General features: G+C 38.0%; 1 protein-coding gene across 1 annotated transcript in view; it reads right to left on the reverse strand.

Moving 5' to 3' along the window:
• The window catches only part of LOC128859733 (trafficking protein particle complex subunit 11), a 32018-nt gene extending 29712 nt beyond the window's left edge, over positions 1-2306 (reverse strand). Inside the window, exons 1-8 of the mRNA XM_054096788.1 lie at positions 1807-2306; positions 1503-1746; positions 1283-1442; positions 1031-1214; positions 649-879; positions 443-582; positions 201-373; positions 6-139 (exon numbers count right to left, since the gene is read on the reverse strand). Of these exons, the coding sequence (XP_053952763.1) occupies positions 6-139; positions 201-373; positions 443-582; positions 649-879; positions 1031-1214; positions 1283-1442; positions 1503-1746; positions 1807-1949 (1409 nt within the window). The 5' untranslated portion in view covers positions 1950-2306. The remainder of the gene's footprint in view (positions 1-5; positions 140-200; positions 374-442; positions 583-648; positions 880-1030; positions 1215-1282; positions 1443-1502; positions 1747-1806) is intronic.
• Between the last annotated feature and the right edge of the window lie 12896 nt (positions 2307-15202).

Genomic DNA, 15202 nt, shown 5'->3' on the forward strand with positions numbered 1-15202 from the left:
CTTACGTTAACGCATTCGCATGATCACCACTTTTGTAATATTCCTCGGCCATATCGATAGCGAGTTTATTTCGAAATCGTGGACATTTGTAAATTTTGAACTGTGCTCGTGCTAGGCTAAGCAAATTTATTATTGCATTCTGTAATCAAAGGAAGTTATTTTGGGTTATAATTTCTGTTTTCGGTTTTCTTGTTTTTTACCGAGTGATTGAAAGATTTCTCATTTTCTCGTATAAGCATATTAGTTTGTTGCTCTGAAATTGGATCGCCTGTTTTGACAGCACGTATGCCAAAGAATTCGGTGTATAGTGCCACTGAATTGTTGTTTTGCAATGCAGATGGTCCAGTTGGGTCGGTAGGACTTAGTAACATAGCTAAGATGGAACAATTAAGTTACAATTTATTTAGTTAAAAGTAAAATTTGAATTGTGTATTTTAGCTACCGTTGCTTTGCAGAAAAGCTTCTTTTCGTTTCATTACAAATTCCGCAGCTTTGTAATAATAAATGCCAGGGTTTTGGGTTTGTAATGCAGGTAGCCCATTTTTAATTGCCTCGCAAAAAAGTTCCGCAAACACACTATGCCTAAAAATTTTAAAACATTCTTTCGTAAAATATAATAACAAATAAGAGCTATAAACACTAACTTACTGCGTACTTAACCAAGCATAGTGTTCGAATATTAAATCTTTAAAGCCTACTCGATTCTTATATTTCTCTATATGACTTATAAAATGGTTGATTGCATCACGTGGCACCTTTAATTTAAACATTAAACGACATAGTTTGTAATTCAGGAATCCGGCTATAGTTTTCATTTCAAGGCAATTGGAGTCGGTGATACGTATCTCATCCAGTGTGGCATAGGCCTGAGTATAATGTCTGCCGTAAGAAAAATAGGAAAATGAAAAGCTGGCCTAGTTTAAATTTATCACTGACTAATATCGAGAATAGAACAAATGTAATATTTGAGGCTCCGTTTCGACATTCGTAACTCGTCACTTGTGCATACATTTTAAGTAGGTATACTTACTTTAATGCAGTACTAAAATCTTGTCTTATTTCCGCAACAAAACCTAACTTAAACTGATGGCGTATTTTGAGGTTGGTGTGTGCAGTTGTCAATTGGTCACGATGTGCGCGAATACGTTTTGACATGAGTGCATAATAGGATTGAGCCATGTCCAGGAAAGCAGATTCCAAACGCAATGTATAGCCTAAGCAAGGAAAATATACATGACAAATGTAAATATTTATTTCCCATATTCAGTCTTGTCTTACGCACCCATTAAATGCTCCGTATGCGGCAGAATGAATAACATTTTACTATTGATACCACAGGCGGTAGTTAAACTAGCGGCACGTTCGGATGCTAACAAATCTTCACCTGGTGGCAGGGGAGACGATTTCTGCAACAGTACGAGACACAAGCGGGTGTTGCGTTCCTGAATTGGAAAATGAACTCTTGAGTTTAACAAATAAATAATTGTATACGAAGCACAAACCTGTAAAGCACTTTTGAGATTTTGTATTGTGGACGCACACTGCACCTGCTTTTCAGACCACTGTGGGTCATTCCATTCCATATCTTGGAACAAAACCACCACTGCTGGCAGTACATGCAAATGTTTAAGCATCCAATTGCGTTTAAGTATACCCTTGGATTGGTACCATTCGTAGGAAGCACGTTTCGGTTTTGCAACTGGAAACTCATAAGCAGGTGGTAGAAGTTTGAATTGCACAGAAGCTCTGAAAAAGCGGTGTAAACTTGCAGATACGTTTGCATTTCTATAGGTAACATTTACTTACTTATCAGTTTTCCTATTAGCACTAAACGCATCCCATACGGCTTTGTGCACAAGATTGTGAGTTGTTTCTAACCCACAGAAGCCAATAAGTGGTTGAGGTGCAACCAATAGTTCCGATGGGAGTACACTGCCGTCAACAGACATTTTCGGCGAATGTGATATTTGAATTTTTCCTTTTATTATATATTTATATGTATATGTCTAAAGCAACGATTGAAGAGCAGTACAATTAAATGTACGAATAAGGGAAACAAGATTTTATTGGAAAAACTATGGAACCCACGCCAAGTGCTTATGCTAGGCGTTACTATAACTGCATAGTTGAGCAGTACCGCACGTTTACAATACACATTTAGGCTTAAACGAATATTATTTTGTGATTAAATTTGTTTATACGAACGCACAAAATAATTGTATTGGAATTAATAAAAAAGAATAAGCTGCGCTCCCTTAAAACAGCCACAATAGAAAAAAATTGCTTACAAATTGTGACGGAAACAATTTGAGTTGACGTCGTATTTGACATTTACAAGAGGGTCAGCTGATGGCACGCGTTGCCACTCTTAATAGTTTTAATGGTATTACGGAATTTCGGAGTAAGCTGAAAGCCGAGAATGTTAATGAAATGAGAAGTCGAACTGTAAAAAAAGCTTTTTCCAAGTACAAAATCGAAGAATGAGATGGCGCAAATGTTAAATGAACTTATTTCGGGTCTAAATTGAAATTCGTTTGTAGGGAATTTCAGATTTGTATTTACCACACTAGTTCAGAACTTTAGATTTTTATTGTTTTCCATACTAGCAGAGGACTTCAGATTTTTTTTCACCGCGGTTGAAAGGAATTTCAACACGGTAGTAAGGGATTCGTAATATTTCATGCTCACAGCGAAGCGATTGATTTTGCGATTGAGTAAGCGTTCTACGCAGTTAAACTGTGGCGCAGACGATAAAGTGGACGAAATTATTCGTATGGGTTTTGTGGCGCATATTTAATTCAGGTTAAAGTCCTGAAGTGTCATATTCTCCTTGCACAACTTTTTTTATGCTCCAATTCAAACCAGGAAAGTTTGGTAAATATTTTGAGGTTATTTTAGTTATAATTACTTTAAAATAGTGTATTTAGGTTTTTTATATTTGATATTTAGAAACTTTTGTTCTGTATAAAATAATTTATACTCATTTATATAAATCACTCATAAGGGAATTACATTTAAACATTCCTATATTTAATCTCTTTAATCAAATCTAAACTATGTTGATGAGAAAATATCATTATAATATCCTTTCAGAAAGCCAACGCGCATAGATCCGATTTACACGAGGAGACATCTGGAAGGGAAACATTTTGTTCAAGGGTGAAGGACGGTCAGGAAGAGAGAAGGGATTTTGTCTCCCGTACTCGGCGACACGCTTTCCTCTTCTTATTCGTATTTCTTATCTTAAAGCAATTTTTGACAGTTGCTTCATTCGTTTTCTTCTTTTGTGGAAGAAAGTTCTAAGTTATGTGTTGGTTTTCAATCAAACGGAAGATAACAACGATGACAAACATCCGAACGCTGCTTGGGAAATGCACGATTATTTTTGCTAGTAAAGTAGGTATAATTTAAAATAGTTATGGGACATGTTTATGTTGATTTCTAATTTTTCCCTGCATTTCTAGATACTCAAGTTAATTTTAAGTTAATTATTTACATATGAAGTATTTTTAATTTAATTTTTTTTATTCAAGTATAAGAATTTATAAATATATTTCAATAAAAAAAACAACAAATTATTTATTATTTAACCAGTTTGCATTTTTCATTCATATATTTAAGAAACTGTTGTCGAACGCTCTCTGCTTTACATGTAAGCGCGTGCTAGAATACATCCGAACCAGACGATGCTAAAGTATTAAATGTCAAAATGTCGCGGAAACATTTTTGCCCGTGTGTACGCGAATGAAACATCAAAAAAGAATTTCCAGTGTCTCCCTTCCAGATGTCTCCTCGTGTAAATCGGGACATACACACATACATATGTATGTATATGAGCCGTTTCTTTGAAAGTGGTGTACGTCCATTTAGTCAAAAAATTAGTTAATGATAAAAATTAATAGAATTTACTATGAAAAAAATCTGTTCAAATTTTCATCATTTTTATTATTACAAATTTTCGTAGTTAGTGAAGTTACAAATATAATTACTTTGAAAATGGTGTAAGTCCACTTTCTTCAAAGACATACTACTATTTAGTTCAAAATGGTACTACATAATTTCCTTAGTGCATTTTTATATGTGTGGCAACACGGTAAATGGCTTAAACATTTTTATGGTTTCCCGGAATTTCGGGTTTTCCCCGTTTATTATACAATATAAAGTCCCTGTATGAAATATAGTAATGTATAAAATATATTGAAGGAGGTAAGACGTATTATTACGTTTGAACTATTAAGTGTTAACCCTTTCGCTACATCTTTTTATTGCGCCATCCAAGAAATCCAAATTTTTGTCTGAGTATTTATTTTAGGACCAATAACAATACAAATAATTTTTTTTTTTTATTTTTTTTGTTAAGTGCTTTTTTTAATAATATTAAATATTTTGTATTGGTTTCAATCGCAAATAAACTTCTTTTGCAATCTAATGCAAGTTAACACCTTACGAGAAATTTGTTACCATATGGCAACAAGCTTAGTTTTAAAAATTAGCACAGCTTTTAAAGCTGCGAGCGAAAAAATATTTATATGCCAAATGACAGATTGAACATTTTTCTATATACTTTATTCAAAAATTGTTGAAAACATTTGCCCAAAATGCCTCAAAAATCTAAAAATGCAAAATACAAATTTCAGAGTGAAGTGCTATATGCCAGAAGGCTTTCTTTAAAAATGTTGTATTACCGATATATAATGGGCGGTTATTATTTATTTTATTTCCGTTTAACCATTAAACTTCAATTTTTGAAAATATGTAACAAAAAAGTTGATATTTTTTACAAGAGAGTGTTGACGGGCTTTTAAAGTTTACTGTTGCCATATGGCAACAATATCGAGAAAGGGTTAAGTTGGTAATAAGTGTGCATTTCAAATTTTATATTTATTAAAATGGAAAATTGAAATTTACAATCGGACAGTGATTCAGGCGAGTATATACAGAAAAAAATCTTGTCTTGATACATGCCATTCTACATTTGAATTAATTTTAATACTGTATTATTCTTTCTTCATAGAAATCACCTCAATCAATATAAACAAAAAAAGAGTCCTAAAATTATATACAGAAAGCCATTCTGATGAAAATAATTATTTAAATAAATACTTTAAAAGAAAGAGAATTATACAACCCGTGTTGAGTTCAGATGACACTGCTTCTTCAGATAACCAAGCGTCAGATTCTACGAAATATATGTATATATAATTGGCGCGTACAGCCTTTTTGGGTGTTCGGCAGAGCTCCTCCTCCTATTTGTGGCGGGCGTCTTGATGTTATTCCACAAATGGAGGGACCTATAGTTTCAGGCCGACTCCGAACGGCAGATATTTTTATGAGGAGCTTTTTCATGGCAGAACTACAATCGGAGGTTTGTCATTGCCTGCCGAGGGGCGACCGCTATCAGAAAAATGTTTTTCTTAATTTTGGTGTTTCACCGAGATTCGAACCGACGTTTTCTCTGTGAATAGTCACGCACCAACCCATTCGGCTACGGCGGCCGCAATACGAAAATACAATAATACAAATACGCAAAAGAACAAAAAAATGTTGCGCAACAGCGGACAAAAATATTACATAGTAGAACTCTTGTTAGTGAAACTGACCGGAAACAAAATTTCGACATTTTTTGGAAGCTGGTAGATTTTAAAAATCAAAATGTATTTCTCTTAAAAGCTTGTTATAAAGGAGCACAAAGAAAATGTGTATTTAAATATTATATAATTTATCTGTTCCGGGTGGAAAAATTTACAAACACTATAGGACAATTAGATCGTGTTTTAAAATCAAAAGATGATGGAATGGATAAGCGTGGCCGGATGCCAAGATCGTCTAGAAGATTTCATATGCCCACCTAACCCACATAAAGGAGCATATCCAAAGCTTTCCGCAGTACGAAAGCCATTACACACGATCTCATATTTTGTAAATGTAAGATTTTTACTTTTTGCTGACTTTGAAAGTGGTGTAAGCGCTTCTGAAGTCATTAAAAGTAAAAATTTTTGTTAATCATACTTAAATAATAATTACATTATAAATTCTAAACAATTTAATATTTAAAAAACATAAAATCAGTGCTTTAACATATTCCAATATTTTTCAAACCATTCAAATGCAAACCCTTAAATATCTCCATATAATATAAAATGGACTTACACCACTTTCAAAAAAAAACGGCTCATATAGAAATGCATACAAACTTTCAACGAACGCAAAATGTAGAGTAGAGTAGGGTAAGATAGGTATGGGGGCACAATAGGTAGGTGGGGTTTTCGTCGCACTGTTTTTGCAGAGGTCACTCGTCTTATGTGAATTGAATACGTGGTGGGGAACAACGTTCGCGACTGTCATTTCGGCCGTCACCATTGATTAGTTATCCTAGTTCTGGCGTCGTGTAGTTTTTTGTGAGCTTTTCTCCGACATAGCATTTTTTTTATTCTACGGTGCAGTGCATTTAATGTATGTAAATATTTGTCAGGTGAGTTTTATTTTACGTAGAAAATAATGCTGAACACGAATAATGTGTTAGTTTTTTGATATTTTTGTTTTTAAAAAAACTATCGACATTAACATAAAACATGTGCTTGGGGGCACTATAGGTCAGCCGTCTGGGGGCATTATAGGTCACTACTTTTAATTGAATAAAATAAATTTTAATTGTTTTTGCAGCGAAATGGTGCGTAATTATGTGCGAAAAACGCCGAAACGAAGTGAAGAAGACGTAAAAAACGCAATCGCGGCAGTCCGAGATGGCGCTAGTGTTCGATCAGCCTCTAAACAATTTAAAATTCCGTTCGAAACATTGCGTGCTCGCGTAATGAATTAAAGAAAAATTCCTAACTTTTATAACATGTGCAGTGTTCATACTCTATAAATAAAAGTTAAAACGTTAATTTCCAAGCCATGTACATTGTTCTTTTCCCCTCACATATAGTGACCTATCGTGCCCCCCGATTTTGAAAATATCGAAAAAAAGTACCTTTGTCTTATTGAATGCAGCTTCCAAAATATTTAGCCAAACATAAGTCATTATAACCAAAATGTTAGCAGATAAATAACCTTTCAAAATCTTGCTTATTTTTCAAAATCAATGCAAAAACACCGTAGCAAGAGCTCTCCAAAAAAAAAAAGACCTATCTTACCCCATTCTACTCTACGCATATGAAAAACAACGACTATTGGGATATGTCCATACGCATATGTATATGAATATACACAGATGTGCCCCTTGGTGCACAAAAAAAAAATTTGCCAAAATTGCTCAAGGAATCCAGAGCACATTCATAGGCACAGCATTGTGTGTGAATCATGAAGTATCAACAACATTTTTTTTTATAATTTACTTAGATAATTTTCAGGTCTTCAGAATGAAGTATACGAAAAACAAAATTTATTTATATGAAAGCTTTTAAATGACGGGTTTATATTTATTGAAAAACTGTAGTTTAAAAATTTGCGGTTTGGTCCCTGTTGTTATGAACAATATTTCCTATTGACATGCACATACATATGTGCATATACATTACATTTGATAATCTTATATACATACCTTCATTATGTAAATAATGAACAAACGCTATGAACTACTTTTGTAGTTGTGGATTAAAATGTATCCCGGTTACACGCATAGACATCAACACAGCTCTGCTTCACAACGCAGTCGCAGAAACAAATCACCAAGTCTTTATCCCTGCAACATGTAGGTATGACTTGACATCAATTATTTTTTGAATTTTGTTTTTATTACTTCATTTTTATTGCTTTAAAAAATCGAATGTCCGGTCCCTTAATGAGTAAGGTGCCTCTGCCCGGCTGGTTGATGTCCTCGTGAGAGTAAAGGCTGACATCACTGCCATTCAAGAGATGCGATGGACGGGGCAAGGCAAGAAAACTATAGGACCTTGCGACGTCTATTACACCTGCCATGTAAGGAGCGCAAATCCGGTGTCGGAATTGTTGTGGGAGAGAGACTTCGTCGCCAAGTACCGTCGTTCACTCCGGTGGACGAGCGTCTCGCATTAAAGCGCGATTTTTTAACATCTCGCTTATTTGCGCCTGAAACGTTCTTATGAACGCTGCCCCCGCCACGACATAAAAATCGTGATTGGCGACTTCAACGCCAGGGTGGGCAAGGAAGGAAGGTCCAACAGTCGGAAAATTCAGCCTGCACAACGAAACATCCGGTAACGGACAGAGGCTGATTGCCGGGGCGCGAAATATGGTAGTCTGCAGCTCCAGATTCAAGCATAAGAAAATACACCAAGCAACGTGGCTGTCTCCTGATCGGAAAACACGAAACCAGACCGATCATGTTGTGATAGATGGAAGACACGCTTCTAGTGTATTAGAAGTACGTACGATCCGAGGACGCAACATTGACTCGGATCTTTACCAAACTACGCACACGCCTCTGTTCAGCAAAAAACGTACATCTACCTACGCAAACAATGTTCAACATCAAAAAGCTGCAATCGCAACAGACAGTCAGAAGTTTCGCCACTCGACTCTCACTGTACTCACTGAGAGTACAGCCCAACAAACCGGTGTGCACGAACAATGGAGCAATATTTTTCGTTCTCTACGCACCGCCGCCAAAGAAGAAATCGGATTCCGGCGAGACCGAAAAAACAGTTGGGACGACGAGGGATGTCATGCTGCCGCAGATAGAAAGGATGATGCCTATAGAGCCACGCTGCGAACGGGCGCAATGCGAGCCATGTGGGATCGCTACAGAGAGTTAATAAAGGAGGAGAGACGTATTATCCGAAAGAAGAAACGAGAGGCCGAAATACGTGAGTGCGAGGAGCTTGAGATGCTGGCCAATAGGAACAACGCCCGAAAATTCTACCAGAAAGTTCGGCGGGTTACAGAAGGTTTTAAGACCGGGGCGTTTTCCTGTAAGAACAAAGACGGCGATCTGGTAACTGACATCCAGAGCAATTTTAAATTATGGAGGGAACACTTCTCGAACCTTTTAAACAGTGATAGCTGCGCATGTCACAGAGAGTGTGAAGATCCCGACACCCCAATCGTTGACAACGGAATTGTCGTTCCGCTACCCGACCATGACGAGGTGAGAATAGCAATAACGTGGCTAAAGAACAACAAAGCCGCGGGCGCAGACGGACTGCCGGTTGAGCTATTCAAACATGGCGGTGAGGAGCCGGTAAGGTGCATGCATCAGCTTCTATGCAAAATATGGTCGGATGAAAGCATGCCTGCCGATTGGAATTTAAGTGTGCTCTGCCCAATCCATAAGAAGGGCGATCCTGCAATCTGTGCCAATTACCGCGGGATTAGTCTTCTAAATATCGTCTATAAGGTTCTAGCGAGCGTATTGTGTGAAAGGCTGTAACCCACCGTCAACCAATTGATTGGACCTTATCAGTGTGGCTTTAGACCTGGAAAGTCTACCATCTACGAAATACTTAATATACAATACGCCAAATCTTGGAAAAGACCCACGAAAGGAGAATCGACACACACCATCTTTTCGTCGATTTCAAAGCTGCATTCGACAGTACGGAAAGGAGTTACTTGTATGCCGCGATGTCTGAATTTGGTATTCCCACGAAACTAATACGGCTTTGCAAGATGACGTTGCTCAACACCAGCAGCGCCGTCAGAATTGGGAAGGACCTCTCCGAGCCGTTTGATACCAAACGAGGTTTCAGACAGAGGACTCGCTGTCGTGTGACTTCTTTAACTTGATGTTGGAGAGCATCGTACGAGCCGCAGAACTTAATCGCTCAGGCACAATTTTTTATAAGAGCGTACAATAGCTGGCGTATGCCGATGATATTGACATCATCGGCCTTAACAACCGCGCTGTTAGTTCTGCCTTCTCCAAACTGGATAAAGAGGCAAAGCGAATGGGTCTGGTGGTGAACGAGGACAAAACGAAGTACCTCCTGTCTTCAAACAAACAGTCGACGCACTCGCGTATCGGCACCCACGTCACTGTAGACAGTTATAATTTCGAGGTTGTAAAAGACTTCGTTTATTTAGGAACCAGCATTAACACCGATAACAATGTCAGCCTTGAAATCCAACGTGGAATCTCTCTTGCCAACAAGTACTACTTTGGACTAAGTAGGCAACTGAGCAGTAAAGTCCTCTCTCGACGAACAAAACTAACACTCTACAAAACTGTCATCATGCCCGTACTAACGTATGGCGCAGAAGCTTGGACGATGACAACATCCGATGAAGCGACGCTTGTAGTGTTCGAGAGAAAGACTCTGTGTAAGATGCGAATATCGCAGACGATGGAACGATGAGCTGTATGAGCTTTACGACGACATAGACATAGCGCAGCGAATAAAGATCCAGCGGCTACGTTGGCTGGGTCATGTCGTCCGAATGGATACAAACGCTTCGGTTTTGAAAGTATTCGATGCGGTACCAGCTGGTGGTAGCAGAGGAAGAGGAAGGCCTCCTCTGCGTTGGAAAGATCAGGTGGAGAAGGACTTGGCTTCACTTGGTGTTTCTAATTGGCGCCGGTTAGCACGAGACAGAAACGACTGGCGCGTCAGTGTACAGTGTTTCTAATAGAAATGTGACCGCCGTATGGGCTTATAATATTTATTATACGCAATATACGATTTCGTATTCAGTAAAATGTATAGTCACCACCATTGGCTAAATAGGATAGATAGATAATAAGATAGCAAAAAGTGCTGTTAAACTACCATTTGAACTAGAGAACGATACCCTAAAACTGCTAATCATAGTATATAACGAAATGGACGACTATATGAAAAAGTGAGTGGAAGCTAGGTGGACTAATCTGACCGCATCTAAAGTAGCAAAAGTTATGTGTAGAACTAACAACAAAAAGTTGACTCAATTCGTACTTACGCTCTCGCGAAAAGACTGCACAGAACTAAACTTTAGAAAACCTTCTGTGTGTTTATCCAGCATTATTAAAAACGCGTTTATAATGCCTGGGAGGCCCACTGTTTGAGGGTCTGGAGGACGTCTCAAAAGCTGATCTCCCAAATTCGCCAAAAGCGTTGACATCCTACATGATGTATACTTTCAGTATTCATAGAGGTCGGTCTTCATTTGGTATCGTTAGGGATCAAAAGGTCTATGCGTGGCTTAATGCCAACCAGGCTAACCTAACCTAACCATTGGCTATAAAGGTTTCAGATGTTCGAGTCATAGTTTATGTTAATTTCTGCGCAATTTGTGGATTTTAATCTAAATCCATTTAATCCATTGGCCGCCCATATTTCGTTTTTCTTTAAAATTTTGTTGAACTAATTTCCAAATATTTTCAATAGGATTGGCACCAGCCGACTGTTGGCTAGTTCTTCCCAACATTTTACAGCTGACGGTAATGAAGTTATATTTTATTCATCAAAACAGTAAATTGGTGGTAAACACAAATATACGGCCAAACCTTTTTTGGGAAAACATGAATATTAAGTTTGGGCAATTCCGTTCTGAGTTTGCTTTAGTTCTTGTAAGTTTTTTGTTTTCAATGTGTTTTTGGATCGTCTTGAATCGTGTCTTTGGATATATAAAACTGCTTCAGCTTCATGCAACGATAAGTTCGACTTCATCAAATATTTTGCTGCAGATGGGCGTGACATTTTTTGATCTTTAGGGTGTGTACAAGGTGTGTTCAAAAAGTATCGCGAATTTTGAATTTCCGCAGGTTACGTACATTCGAATTTCGATTATTTTATGGCGATATGTTGGTACTCATGTCTCTCACTCAAGCCGACGAGTTCGGACATTTTGAATGTTAGTTAATTGTTGACTGCTGCTTTGCTTGCACGTGTTTCGGCTCTTCTTCGATTTTTACCTATTCAAAAGGATGGATCAAAGAACTTGTATAAAATTTTGTGTGAAAAACGAAATTAAGTGCGCGGATGCATTACGAATGTTGGCCATAGATGGCCGGACCAAAGCAACGTTTATCGGTGGTACAAAATGTTCTCAGAAGGCCGAGAAGATGTGAACGACGAAAAGCGTGCCGGACGCCCGAGGACTTCAACAATAGACGAAAAAATTGATGAAGTGAAGAATATGGTATGGCTAATCGTCGAATTACCGTTAGAGAAGATGCTGAGGGCCTAGACATATCGATTGGCTCATGCCATTCGATTTTTTTCAATGATTTGGCATGGACGGGTCGCCGCAAAATTCGCACCAAAACTGCTCAATTTCGGCCAAAAGCAGCATCGCATGAACATTGCTAATGAGATGTTGGACTCTGTCCGCGATGACCCAAATTCGCTCCAGAGGATCATAACTGGTAACGAATCGTGGGTTTATGGTTATGACGTGGACATCAAAGCTCCATCATCTCAACGGAAACTGCCGCACGAACCGGGACCGAAAAGGCGCTCCAAGTTCGCCCGAATGTAAAAGTTTTGCTTACCGTTTTCTTCGATTGCAGGGGCGTTGTGCAAAATGAGTTCTTGCCACAGGGTAAAACGGTCAATAAGGAAATAAACGCCCGGATTTGTGGAAGAACAAAAATTGGCTCTTGCATCACGATAACGCCCCTGCTCACACATCTTTGCTTGTGCGCGACTTTTTGGCCAAAGCAACACACTAATGATGCCACAGTAACTGTATTCCCCAGATCTGGCCCCTTGCGACTTTTTCTCGTTCCCGAAGCTGAAGAGGCCCATAAAAGAACGACGCTACGCTACGATTGACGAGATAAAGACGGCATCGAAGGAGGAGCTGAACAAGATAAAAAATGATTTCGAAGATTGGAAAAAACGTTGGCACATGTGCATAATATCTCATGGGGATTACTTTGAAGGGGACAAAATGGATATTAATGAATAAATAATTTTTGAAAAAACAAAAAATTCGCGATACCTGAACACATCTCGTATATAGGAAAACTAAAACCAAGGAATTGCACAACGCGTATTGCGAAAAGGAAACGCCTATTTAGCAGCATTTAAATTTGTTTTGTTATGGAACTTTTATTAGATTGTACATGTGCACTAGGTTGTTCAATATGTTTTGCAGATCGATAAGAAGTGCAACCAATTAAAAAACCATCAATTTAGTTTGGAAAATTACTTTTATTCAATTCAAAGTAAAAATTGTGTGAAATTACAAAATTAAGAATCAATTTACTTTTGCTCGATATGAGCACCTTTTGCCTGACTTTGCTCTTCAAAATGGCCTAAAGAGAATAATCCATCGGACTCGCGTCTGTTTTTCAGCCATTCTTGGTTCACTTGAGCTTTGTAAGACGGTGCCGAGTCCTGTTGAAACCTCCATGGTCTGCGACCGAAATGTTTGTCTACCTACGGCTTCGAAGCAACCTTCAGAATACTTTCCCGACAATATGTTGTATTTACCTTGACGCCAGGCTCGATGAAAACGATTGGATAGCGCCCATCTGTGTTTACAGCGGCCCAAGCCATTACCTGTAGCGGGCGCTGGCTTCTGGTGGCCAATCGATGCCTCAAATTCTCATATAAACAGTCGGTCAAATAAACCCTATCGTTTTGGGAGTTTTCGAATTGCTCAATTTGAAAAACACACATTGCTCGTCAGAAAACACAATGTTCGGAAATTGACCGCGAAACAGCTCCGTCGCTCTCTCAAGTCTGACTTGTTGCTGCTTTGGTGTGAGATCATGCTCCTTTTGGATCTTGTAAGGCTTAATTTTGATTCTGAAAAATGAGATTGCGGCGGATGCTACGGCCAAATATTTTCAGTTCTTTCGCCATTTGATTGACACTTCGTCGGGGATTTCGCTGAAGACGCTTCTTTACTTTTTGAACTATTTCGCGTGACGTTGCAGTCTTTTTATGACCACCCCCATGACGTTTCGTGATTACTGATTTTCTTTTTTCGCGTTTACTCTCAGCAAAATTTTTCATTTAGCCAACTAACAGACGGCTGATGCTCGTACATCAGTTGCGCGAGCGGTCTGAAGTTGGTTACACTTCGAGTACCGGGCCCTGTACATATTTTCTTGTTATGTTGGTACACTCTTCATAAGAACGTATGTGAAGCTTTATTTCAATTTGTCAATTTATTCTTTGTTTATAAGCAATTTAGTATCGACGTGTCACAGCATTTTCTACAATGAAAAAACCAAGTAACGTATAGTGATTGAATTTTTATATTTTTGAAGGCTTACAAGCAAGGGAAATTCATGAACGAATGTGGAAAGTGTATATGGACTATTCGTCATCAATTGGCACAGTAAAAAGATGGGTTGCTGGATTTAAAAGTGCAAGCCTTGAAGAGGATCCACGTCAAGGTCGTCCAAAAACAGCATTAATACCAGAAATCGTAGAAAAAATACAGGATGTCGTATTGGAAAATCCTCGAGTGACTAAAAGAGATTTAGTAGACGCCTTTGGCATCTCATTGGGCTGTGTCAGAATTATTTGGACTTAAAGTATTGGGTTTTAGAAAGCTGTTTCGCTAAAAATGGAACAAAAACAAACTTCCTCAGCAAAATTTAGAGCGTTTTCGATAGGATAAACTGAATTTTGTGCGATGAATCAATACAGGAGGCTAAAGAGTGGTGTGAATTTGGTGCTTCAGAAATTGGCGAAGAAGGTGTTAGCATTAGTTTTTTGGGAAGCGAAAGGGATTTTGCTATGGATTACTTGCAAACTGATAAAACAATAAATTTTGAATAACAGTGTAACCTTTTAGAACAGCTGAAGGAAAAAATTCGTGAAAAAATACCTAGTTTGCCAAAGAAAAAATTGTCACCGTGTCACAAGAGCATTTTGACATTCGCTAAAATCTATGAATTATAGTTCGACTTGTTGGAGCATCCTCCGTATTCATCAGATTTGGCCACTAGCGATGAAAGTCCTAAAAAAATGCATGCGTGGAAGCGTAGTTTGCAGCCCTTCCAGATTCTCACTTCAGGAATGGAATTGTGCCATTACCGAAACATTCTAGCATTCGGAAATAAAATATAAGTTAAATATTGTATACTGTTAAGCTTCCTAATGTCTATGTCGCTTACTGTTTATTGTATCAGCTTATTCTCCTATTCTCTTTCTGCCTGCGTTTTCACAGTTATATTCATCCTTTCCAAGATACGCGAATTTTCAAATTTCGCGGGCTACGTACATTCGACTTTCGATTATTATTATTTTTTATGTTTGTACACTTGTCTCGAAGATACGTTCTCAGTTTTAGCTATATAGCATGTTTAGTTTGTTTGTGAGAGGCATAAATAAGACAAGTGTTT

This window comes from Anastrepha ludens, chromosome 4 (assembly GCF_028408465.1).
Source record: "Anastrepha ludens isolate Willacy chromosome 4, idAnaLude1.1, whole genome shotgun sequence".
Taxonomy (NCBI): Eukaryota; Metazoa; Arthropoda; class Insecta; order Diptera; family Tephritidae; genus Anastrepha; species Anastrepha ludens.